At 45.0% G+C, this 12483-nt stretch overlaps 1 protein-coding gene across 2 annotated transcripts in view; it reads left to right on the plus strand.

Moving 5' to 3' along the window:
- Positions 1-12483, plus strand: part of LOC310775230 (glutamate receptor 2-like) — a gene marked incomplete at its 3' end in the record, with an annotated part of 221612 nt that overhangs the window by 77207 nt on the left and 131922 nt on the right. For both annotated transcript variants that reach the window (XM_083635345.1, XM_083635346.1), the window contains 2 exons: positions 7638-7759; positions 9769-9843. In XM_083635345.1, the coding sequence (XP_083491471.1) occupies positions 7638-7759; positions 9769-9843 (197 nt within the window). The remainder of the gene's footprint in view (positions 1-7637; positions 7760-9768; positions 9844-12483) is intronic.

Raw genomic sequence — 12483 nt, forward strand, 5'->3', positions numbered from 1 at the left:
TCCAGATGAGAATAATAACAACTCCACGGTGTAGATGTGCGGATTTGCTGTCGCAACCGACACGGAGCGGCTCAATTGTGGGAGCAGATTGGCTGCTGCAGGCACAGCTGCAGTAACGTGCTTCAGCATATCGATGCATACGGATGCGATGCGATTTCCGTTTCCATAACGACTTCTTCTTTGTTTTTTCCTTGCCTTTCTGTTATGTGGAGAGCACTGTCGCCACCTAAGGGTTCTGTAAAATAGGTTAGACACATCCAATAGCTATAATATTTGTACATCAGAGGCAGAAGGCTTTGATCGACGCCCCACCGTCAAAAAACGCAATTGACGAACATGTCCGTCCTTGGCACTCTACGTTACTAATTGAAATGACGAACATGTCCGTCCTTGGCACTCAATGAGTTAAACAACAATTAGCCGGCCAACGCGCACTCCCGCGAGTCCGTATCATATTCATCTCGGTCGCCGGTATAGCATCCGCATAATAGGAAAAGCGGGTGCTGTTTAACTCTGGCAGCTCATAATCCCGATCATGTCTGAGTGGGCGGGTGGTGGCACTTCACGTTCACTAGTTTATTAATTAATGAATCGTTCGGGCAATCGCTTATATCAACGAATTAAACGAGCAAACTCACGGTTTCCTCAAGTGCTGCAAACGGCTTTGAATTGTTTGGTAGAACATATAGGGATCCCAACGCGCTTCAGCTATGCAGGCAGGCAGGTCGATCACACCGAGGAGAGGAGAGAGCTTACTGCTGTGCTGCTGATCCATGTCAGAAAAAGTGAGACATAGGCCTAGCCTAACTTTTGTGGGGAGAAATACATTGAAAACTAGTCAGATATGGCTTGAATGCCACTTGCCAAATAAATCACCCACAGTGATTGACAATGGTCTGACCACTATTTTGACTGGCCGGCTTTATGTAACAAAGGCGGAAGCGCTCATTTTTGGCATACTGCCACCCCTCGCGGTCGGAATGGACCCTCGAGTTAAAACGGCATGTTTTTGAATGGAGTTTGGTTAAAGATTTGCTAAAGCTGTTTCAATTGAGCACAGCGCCGACGACGACTCACATGACAACTATTTGCCTTGTAGGGAATAACGTGCATGCTCCCGCACCCCCTCCCCCCGCCCACTGGCAGAGAGAATACTGACCATTTCCAGCTGTTTCTAAACAAAGACCCCTCATGTTTAAAAAGGTAAAACCGGAAAATATCCTGCTAGCTGCTAGCCAGACATGATTCAGACTTCATGTTTAAAAGCCACTACAGGGTAACCAGATTATCTAACCCTCAACAAACCAGGACACTTAATCCAACTCAAAAGCTAAAAAGAAAACGGATAAAAATAAACTTTTTTTTAGGCCGCATCAGTTCTCTCTCGCTCTCTCGCTCGCTCTCTCTCTCTCTCTCTCCCTCCAACACACACACACACACACACACACACACACACACACACACACAAGATGCATCACTCTGCTCACGCCTTTCAGGGCCAACGTGAGACCTCTTGTCAGGATCTATACAGCTTTAATAGTTTCTATCCCATGGCTGTGAGGCTCACAAACAGGCCCCCTGCCCCCCACTGATTCTAAGACTTCCAATCCTCCCCCCCTCCAGTCTGTCACTCACAAGCCGTTTTCCCACACCTGGAACGTGGTCTAATGCCTTCATGTGTGAAAGTTGTTTTCCGGTATAAGCGCGACCCCGTCATCGCGGACATTTTACCAGTTTCGAGCCAGTCAGAAGAGCGGTATGCGCGATCAGGGACACAAGTGTGAAACGTGTCAAGTCATTTGCCGCGACACCGGTCCTTCTCTCATGGGCGAGGTGTACACACGTTGCTTAATGTTCCAGCGGGCATAATCTAATCATTCGCGCACATTAAAGCAAACTGGCGAAATGATCTTGTGATAATAAGAGCGGTATGTCAGCTTCATGTGTGGGCGTGCTGATTTCCCCCTCTCCCCTCTCTGCTGCCTGCTCGCTCTCTGGCCAGTCCTTCAGTCCTCCTCCTTCAGTCACAGCCCGACAGGGACACAGACGAAGCAAATGCACAAAGCGAAATGTGGAAGTATTTTGCTTACGTTGCCGACAGCGAAGGCAAGCCCGGACACATCAAACGAAGCCAGTCTGTAAAAAGTGCTTCAACGTGACGCAGGTGAACGGATAAACATTGAACCAGCCAGGCTATTTCTCTCAGACACGGATCCCAACTTCTTCAAATATTTCAGTTCAAAGACTGGTTAGCGAATGTGAATGATACAACATACATGCCCTAGCAAAGCCGGGACATTTTTACCTACCACAAGGGCCAGAAGAGGGGTCGACTGACCCCTAGTCATTTGAATGAGAGGCTGTGCATTTGCACCTCTTGTGTGGAGTCTCCCTGTCAATTCTATTCAAATGCGAAATGAATTCTATTCAAATGCTAAATGTACTGGCCGGGGAGAGGGGAGGTGTCTCTGCTATCATGGCAAATTTGTCCTCCACAAGGCCGGCAGCCCTTGTGCTCTTGTCATCAAAGCGTAGATAGCGCATGATATCGGTCTGATTTTGAAAATGTATGAACACAGGGTCGTACAACAGACATATTTAGGAAAAGTCAAGAAAGTAGGGATTTGGAACTCGATCGAGTGCAAAGATATATTTTATTTTAACTCACAGGGGTCACGTGACCCCTTTGACGGCCCTTCTAGTGTTAAGTTAAACAAGGGTGATTTATTGTGTGACAAGCAAACTTATTTCACCATCGGAGTTTTGCCGACACGTCACTCCCCACCCGCTCTGCAGTGCCGCCGCGCCCCCCAACATACAGGCAATTTCGCTGCTATATTCCCACATGCGAGCGCCCAGGTGTGAAGGGAAATGTCCGATATTGACTTACAGGTAATTTTCCGGTACGCATGTGGGAAAACGCCTACACACACACACACACTGCACTGTGCTCCTGCACTGATGTTGCACCTCCCACCTCCCTTGGCACTTAACATGTGCAATACAATGCAATTAATGCATAACCTGTGAATAAAACCTGTTAAAACTTGTATCTGTATCGTGTATATCCTATAACGCTATGTGCGCTCGATTACTGCAGCTCCTCGAGCTGGCCGTGCAGCTCGCATACACAGCTCGTGGCCTCGCCCACAGCTGCGTGGCCTCGCCCGCCCTGCAGCTCGACCGCTGTACGAGCTCACTTGTTTTTATCACATCACTGTCACAACTTCGTGTCTTATGTACAGCATACATTTTAGAGCATCCTCAGACCTTCTTATGACATCACTGATGACATCATCAGTGATTTATTACATCACCGTTGACCTCATCAGTGATGTCACTATGACATCATCAGTGGGCCAAAAATTGAAACAGAGAAACAGAGAGCCCACATTGCCACTTTTATATAAAATATAGATAGATAGATAGATAGATAGATAGATAGATAGATAGATAGATAGAATTGCCTAGGTGACTTTTATATTATATATATATATATATATATATATTTATTAGGGGGACCTGATGGAGTGCAGTGCTGAATTTTGTGCTATTCAGCAGCATAGCTAGTCAGCAGCATAGCGCCACCTACTGGCAAATGCAAAAAGCAGTTTATCTGGAGGACCGTTTATCCGATCGACTTCAAACTTCGGGAATGCGCTTAGGGCAGTGGCTCCCAACCTGAGGGTCGCGACCCTAAGTGGTTTTTTTACACCACACACAATTTAAAACTAGCGAAGATGATTAGGGTCACTTGCGTTTTATTTTTATTTATTTTTTGTTCTGAGTTTAAAGTGAAAGTGATAATCTCTAAGATTTAATTTTCTTCTCTTGGGTGACACCTATGGCAATGAGTAGTAATTGCAGGTGAGATCCAAACTATCAATGGACTCACTATCATATAGACTTTTTTTAATGAAAATGTTTGAGATTATAACTTTAAATCAGGATTCTGAGAATAAAGGCGGAATTCTGAAAATAAAGTAAGAATTTTGAGATTAAAGTCAGAATTCTCAGATTAAAGTCAGAATTCTGAGGGGGAAAAGAAGCATACATGTGACATCACTGACGATGTCACTATTATCGACGGTGGACCGGAATTTGAATGTATAGGGTCCCTAGATTTTTGTGATGTCAGAATTGGGTCATAAGCCAAAAAAAGTTGGGAACCCCTGGTTTAGGGGGACCTGATGGATTGCAGTGCAGAATTTCGTGCAATTCAGCATAGACTGGTAACACAAAAAGTGGTATCTCGAGAACCATTTGTCGGATCGACTTCAAACTTGGGGAGTGCGCTTAGGGGGACTTGACGGAGTTCAATGCCAAATTTCGTGCAATTTGGCATAGCGCCACCTACGATACCTTACACACATAACACAATACTGGGCCGGAGTCCCAGCAAACTAGATACGGCTGCGTAGCGGCCTGATATAGGTATAGAATATGGTATAGGAAGAAAAAAACTTGTTCTGGAAAAGTGTTCTGGAGATGGTGTTGGGTTGGGCCTCAGTTTTAGGGTTAATGTTACAATTAGGATACAGTTAGGGTTAGTCAATGGTGACGGTTAAAGCTAATTTATGGTTACTGCCGAGTGTCCGGTGTTCACAGTGCAGAGGGTCTGCACAGAGCTCTGCGCTCCTCTCAAAAAATGAAACTCCCCGGACGATAAAATGCTGTGGCTCTACGGAGAGAATGGTCTTGCCCTGAACACCTCGACCACCGGACACTCCGCAGTAACCATGAATGAGCTTTTATGGTTAGGGGTCGGGGGTTGGCAATGGATGGTTCTCATAGGGGTAGAAGTACTTTGGAAGTATTTTGCTTACGTTGCCGACAGCGAAGGCAAGCCCGGACACATCAAACGAAGCCAGTCTGTAAAAAGTGCTTCAACGTGACGCAGGTGAACGGATAAACATTGAACCAGCCAGGCTATTTCTCTCAGACACGGATCCCAACTTCTTCAAATATTTCAGTTCAAAGACTGGTTAGCGAATGTGAATGATACAACATACATGCCCTAGCAAAGCCGGGACATTTTTACCTACCACAAGGGCCAGAAGAGGGGTCGACTGACCCCTAGTCATTTGAATGAGAGGCTGTGCATTTGCACCTCTTGTGTGGAGTCTCCCTGTCAATTCTATTCAAATGCGAAATGAATTCTATTCAAATGCTAAATGTACTGGCCGGGGAGAGGGGAGGTGTCTCTGCTATCATGGCAAATTTGTCCTCCACAAGGCCGGCAGCCCTTGTGCTCTTGTCATCAAAGCGTAGATAGCGCATGATATCGGTCTGATTTTGAAAATGTATGAACACAGGGTCGTACAACAGACATATTTAGGAAAAGTCAAGAAAGTAGGGATTTGGAACTCGATCGAGTGCAAAGATATATTTTATTTTAACTCACAGGGGTCACGTGACCCCTTTGACGGCCCTTCTAGTGTTAAGTTAAACAAGGGTGATTTATTGTGTGACAAGCAAACTTATTTCACCATCGGAGTTTTGCCGACACGTCACTCCCCACCCGCTCTGCAGTGCCGCCGCGCCCCCCAACATACAGGCAATTTCGCTGCTATATTCCCACATGCGAGCGCCCAGGTGTGAAGGGAAATGTCCGATATTGACTTACAGGTAATTTTCCGGTACGCATGTGGGAAAACGCCTACACACACACACACACTGCACTGTGCTCCTGCACTGATGTTGCACCTCCCACCTCCCTTGGCACTTAACATGTGCAATACAATGCAATTAATGCATAACCTGTGAATAAAACCTGTTAAAACTTGTATCTGTATCGTGTATATCCTATAACGCTATGTGCGCTCGATTACTGCAGCTCCTCGAGCTGGCCGTGCAGCTCGCATACACAGCTCGTGGCCTCGCCCACAGCTGCGTGGCCTCGCCCGCCCTGCAGCTCGACCGCTGTACGAGCTCACTTGTTTTTATCACATCACTGTCACAACTTCGTGTCTTATGTACAGCATACATTTTAGAGCATCCTCAGACCTTCTTATGACATCACTGATGACATCATCAGTGATTTATTACATCACCGTTGACCTCATCAGTGATGTCACTATGACATCATCAGTGGGCCAAAAATTGAAACAGAGAAACAGAGAGCCCACATTGCCACTTTTATATAAAATATAGATCGATAGATAGATAGATAGATAGATAGATAGATAGATAGATAGAATTGCCTAGGTGACTTTTATATTATATATATATATATATATATATATTTATTAGGGGGACCTGATGGAGTGCAGTGCTGAATTTTGTGCTATTCAGCAGCATAGCTAGTCAGCAGCATAGCGCCACCTACTGGCAAATGCAAAAAGCAGTTTATCTGGAGGACCGTTTATCCGATCGACTTCAAACTTCGGGAATGCGCTTAGGGCAGTGGCTCCCAACCTGAGGGTCGCGACCCTAAGTGGTTTTTTTACACCACACACAATTTAAAACTAGCGAAGATGATTAGGGTCACTTGCGTTTTATTTTTATTTATTTTTTGTTCTGAGTTTAAAGTGAAAGTGATAATCTCTAAGATTTAATTTTCTTCTCTTGGGTGACACCTATGGCAATGAGTAGTAATTGCAGGTGAGATCCAAACTATCAATGGACTCACTATCATATAGACTTTTTTTAATGAAAATGTTTGAGATTATAACTTTAAATCAGGATTCTGAGAATAAAGGCGGAATTCTGAAAATAAAGTAAGAATTTTGAGATTAAAGTCAGAATTCTCAGATTAAAGTCAGAATTCTGAGGGGGAAAAGAAGCATACATGTGACATCACTGACGATGTCACTATTATCGACGGTGGACCGGAATTTGAATGTATAGGGTCCCTAGATTTTTGTGATGTCAGAATTGGGTCATAAGCCAAAAAAAGTTGGGAACCCCTGGTTTAGGGGGACCTGATGGATTGCAGTGCAGAATTTCGTGCAATTCAGCATAGACTGGTAACACAAAAAGTGGTATCTCGAGAACCATTTGTCGGATCGACTTCAAACTTGGGGAGTGCGCTTAGGGGGACTTGACGGAGTTCAATGCCAAATTTCGTGCAATTTGGCATAGCGCCACCTACGATACCTTACACACATAACACAATACTGGGCCGGAGTCCCAGCAAACTAGATACGGCTGCGTAGCGGCCTGATATAGGTATAGAATATGGTATAGGAAGAAAAAAACTTGTTCTGGAAAAGTGTTCTGGAGATGGTGTTGGGTTGGGCCTCAGTTTTAGGGTTAATGTTACAATTAGGATACAGTTAGGGTTAGTCAATGGTGACGGTTAAAGCTAATTTATGGTTACTGCCGAGTGTCCGGTGTTCACAGTGCAGAGGGTCTGCACAGAGCTCTGCGCTCCTCTCAAAAAATGAAACTCCCCGGACGATAAAATGCTGTGGCTCTACGGAGAGAATGGTCTTGCCCTGAACACCTCGACCACCGGACACTCCGCAGTAACCATGAATGAGCTTTTATGGTTAGGGGTCGGGGGTTGGCAATGGATGGTTCTCATAGGGGTAGAAGTACAGAGATTTGTGTGTGTGCGTGTGTTTGAGCGCACATGTGTGTGTGTGTGTGTGTGTGTGTGTGTGTGTGTGTGTGTGTGTGTGTGTGTACTGTAGGTCTCTCCACTCTTCAGGTGATTCTGGACACGGCAGCAGAGAAGAAGTGGATCGTCACGGCGATAAACGTGGGAAACCTGAAAGATGAGAGGAAAGACGAAGCTTATCGCTCTCTGTTTCAGGTACACATAAAAACACACGGGCACACACACGCACACACACTCTCTCTCTCTCTCTCAGAATTCAGATTTTTGTCATTTAAGTTTTTATTCGAATTTTTGGACAAGTAAAACATATTAAAAAAACAAACAAACATTTCAATATAAACAATATAGCCATGTTAAAGGGATATGCCAACATTTTGAGAGTTTAGGCCATTTGCCATATTGGCGATATTAAAACTAGAATGTAGATGCCTTTATCTTCACTCTGCGTGCAGTACAAACAGCGGTAGAGCCCTCACTACTACTTAGCGTAGCACTACAAGCGAGAACATACGGCTATATATATATATAGAGGAACTTCCTGCCACTTGACCGGATTTTATGCTGTATTTGAACTGTGAACTGTACTACCAAAACATAGCACTAGTCGGAGACAAATACTTAGAAATAAAGAACAGTTCCATTGGATACAGCACCACCCCTCCCTCCACCCCAGTAAACCAGGCTTATTTTCAGGAAATAAGGAGGTTTATGCTTGGAAATGTATTCCTCCAGGCTAGCTTTGTCACGGTCAGGCTATTTTTCAGGCTTAGCTTGAGCTCCATCTTAATCCTCTGGCTGAAATATGGGATTTTCTACAAGGTTTTGTTAGTCACATGGACCAGAGACACAGCCATCGATGCAGCCACACTGCTCGCCTGCGGAGGGTCCCAGCTCGCCGGCAGGACGGTCCCTGCTCTGTGATATCCCCTCACAGAGCAGAGCCGGTCTCTGCTTTGACAGACACTGTCAGTCGGATTGCAAAATTCCAGGGATATTCAAAGTTGGAAACTTTCCGTGGGAATTAATGGGAATAAACTGGATATTCTGGGGTAATTTATACTAACTGTATTTACCGTGTCATATACAGACATACATTTAAACACTTTGTTTTGTCATTTTCAGACATGCATGCAAACATTTCTAATACTTTTTTTTTACTTAATCTATTTGTGAGTAGAACTTTAATGGCTTCTTTAATTTAACAACAACAAAATGGTCCATTTCCTCCGTCACATGCACAGATAACTCCCAGCATCCTGCACAGTGCCCACTGGCTATTGAGGTCTGCATGCTTCCTAAGGGGATACATTTATTTTATGCAACATTCATGTTTTCTGTTGTTCAAGTGGATATTGAGGAGGACGTTGAGGAGGTCCAGGAAGAAACACTGAGAACTGAAAGGATTCAGAGTAAAAACTTGTCCAGTGAAAGAATCCATTCAAGTTCCACTCGATGCATAATAATAATGCATGTCTGCTTATGACAAAACAAATTGTTTATATTTATGTCTGTATATGAAACCACAACTCCACAACAGTCACCTTTTGTGTTTCTTTCTACCTTCTGTTTTGTCTGTCTTTTCAAATAGGGCTTGGACCCTGCAATTGCTGCAAAAAAATAATGTTTTTTCCCCAATTTTTTTTTATCCCATTAGTATCCCCCATTAGTGCTAATTTTTTATTTATTTATCCGGGTTGCTGCTCCACCCTCTGCCGATCTGGGGAGAGCCAAAACTGGCTCTATGCTTCCTCCGAGACATGGGCAGTAGTCAGCCGCTTCTTTTCACCTGACAGGGGAAGCTTCACTGGTAGGGCATAGCACATGGGAGGATCACGCTATTCCAATGAGTTCCCCTCCCTCCGAACAGGCGCCCTAACAACCAGAGGAGGCACCACTTCAGCGACCAGGATATTGCATGTTTTGGTGAGGGGTTCCTATATGAAGGAAACCCCTAGGGAACACGGAGAGAACATGCAAACTCCACACAGAAAGGCCCTTTTGACGACCCCACCCGGGCAGTGGGCACTCGAGGACATGTGGACGGGCACGCACTCCTTCAGCGCTCACAGCGTCCTCGGTGGTAATCGAACCCAGGACCTTCTAGCTGTGAGGCGACAGTGCTACCAGTGCGTCACCGTGCCCCTTATATAAGCTGCTTGCAGCTATTATGTCATATTTGCATGATCATATTTTCTGTATTTTAGGACCTGGAGATCCGTAAGGAACGACGCATCATCCTGGACTGTGAACAAGACAAAGTCAAAGACATCATGGAACAGGTTATTATCAATATCCTTCACCTACATGTAAACAAAGTTCTTCCTCTTCCCTGTTGACCAATGACCCCCCCCCCCCCCCCCCCATCCTTCCTGGCTCAATTCAGTCACCCCGATCAATTATAGTAATTCAGTGACATGACAATCACACTTGAATCGCTTGGTTTGACCAAGTAAAACAATTTTTAAAAGCATTTTACACAAGGTCTATGGAAAAATTTATAGCGGATGAAATCCCATGGACAGGGAGAGGGGGTGACTTTGGCACCCTTATTGTCATTAGACAGCCAGACGTACGTTAGCCGTTAGCAACGTTAGCATTAGCGTAGCGCCGAGATGGCCCATGGAACAGTAGACAGAATATCAGCTTTTCTTCATGCAGTGCTGCTCACTGGTGCTGCTACTGTCAGAGCTGTTCTGCTCCAGTGTGCACTCCGCACCTCTGGTGCGCAGCTCCTACGGCAACATCATGGTAAATGGTAAATGGACTGCATTTATATAGCACTTTTATCCAAAGCGCTTTACAATGTGCCTACATTCACCCATTCACACACCAAAGGCGCAGGGCTGGCACAGCCATCGGGAGCAATTTGGAGTTCAGTGTTTTGCCCAAGGACACTTCGACATGCGGACTGGAGGAGCCGGGGATCGAACCACCGACTGATTAGTGGACGACCCGCTCTACCTCCTGAGCCACAGCCGCCCCATCACATGGACAAACATTCTATTCTAAATTCTAAACATTCTATATATAAATAAATAAAAGATTTTCGACTTTCAATAATAAAAGTCGATCTTGATAATAAAAACGATTATTCGAAAATTCAAAATTCGTTGCCCATCGCTACTAAGGATGTTCAACAAAAATCAGATCAAATGCAAATGCAAGGAAATTGGCTCAGGTTTGCTTAACTCTCAATGTAGGCTACTCACACACAAAAAAGGTATGCTCAGGCTGGGGTTGCCACGGTGTTGTCATTTTCCCACCGGGTAATAACCACCTGACAACACCGGTTTTTCCAGTGACACCGTATAATAGAGATGCAGTCTTTACCATACATTGATACATTTATGGCGCAGTGCCACAACAGGATTTTAATCGCCACAAGAGATGTTGATGGAGTTTTTTTTCTCTCCTTCGCTCAAATCCACGTTGCCCCGCTGTCTCTCGCTCTCACGAACACACACACAGACACACAGAGACACACACACACACACACACACACACACACACACACACACACACAGAGGATAGTGGAGTGATGATTGAGTGATAGGACCATTCAGAGGCAGAGTAGAACGGGTTAGATGTCATTTTCAAGACACGTGATCGATTAAAGGGATAGTTGGGTTTGTTTGAAGTGGGGTCCTATCAGCTAGTTCGATACACTAACTTAATTAGGTACAGTGTTCTGGAGGCTGGGCGCAGCGTGTAACGTGACCCGACACTCAGAGCAGCAGCCAAACCAGCTTTTTCTCTTTAAGTACGTGGGGTCAACAACTAAAACAACGCCCACCTAAACAAATCGATATCTGTGTACATGCATGCTCTATTTTGACAATTTTCAGCGCTTTACTTTTCCGCCAAACAGAAGTTTCATTCGGCACTGCTTTTTCTCCCAACCGTACAACTACCGTATTCCTCCGCTAAAAGCCTGGACAAAGCACAGAGCCGCGGTTTACAAAACAGGAAGGCTTAGAAGAAGAGAGACAAAACACTGACTTACTTTAGAGACAACAAGTCACCTGGACTCTCTGGTCTGGGACGTTTTCCCCAATTTATCCTGGGAATGCTGAAAAGGTCTGCAGGGCACCCCGGCATTTAGGCAGCAGACAGTTCCTCGCATCTCTCTTTCTGCCTGTTCACTCTCTGCAAAAGCTCCTCTTCTGTATTCTCTCTGGTTCATAATTGTATCCTCTTGTCACCAAGGTGAATGGCATATCATCCTCGCTATCAAAATCACTCATATTTTTGTTCGTGTATTCTATTTGTTGTGTCTTCACTAAAAAACTGGGAGAAATAAAATAACCCAAAATAACAGCTGATCTGCGGAGTAATCCAGCGCTGCGGCTCTGCAGGATTTTAGCGGGGAATACGGTAGTTGTACGGTTGGGAGAAAAAGCAGTGCCGAATGAAACTGCTGTTTGGCGATGTTGGCACCTGTTGAGCCTAGGTGTGCAAAAGCTTTTTTCCTTCACTTTTAAAATGTACAAAATTGTCTTTTCTTCCAGGGGCAGGGAGAGGGGGTGGTGGTTTTGTAGTCCACTCACCACAACAACTCAAAATCCTGTGGCAAACACTGAGATGCGAGGATGAGCTTTTATGCCATCCTAATCCGCGTGTATGCATAAACCATCCGCCCGCCATCCATCCGAGTAAATCATTTCTTACTATTTATAGGTGCGCGCCGCGCCCGCCATGCACCCTACATTTCACACTGCTATATTGCCTTTTAAATCAAGCAGCGAGTCTCACGAACTTACTGTTTCTGCTGCCATCCGTGCGATCGTTGTAGTCCAGGTAAACTTGCATGCTGTTGGAGTCAGATTACATGTTCAGCACTTCACTAGCCCTCATATAGCCAGCTACTACTGGATAGCTTACTGGATAGCTTTAGCTTTAACTTTAGATCAGGACTGGAT

The sequence above is a fragment of the Poromitra crassiceps genome, assembly GCF_964638095.1.
Source record: "Poromitra crassiceps genome assembly, chromosome: 4".
Classification (NCBI taxonomy): domain Eukaryota; kingdom Metazoa; phylum Chordata; class Actinopteri; order Beryciformes; family Melamphaidae; genus Poromitra; species Poromitra crassiceps.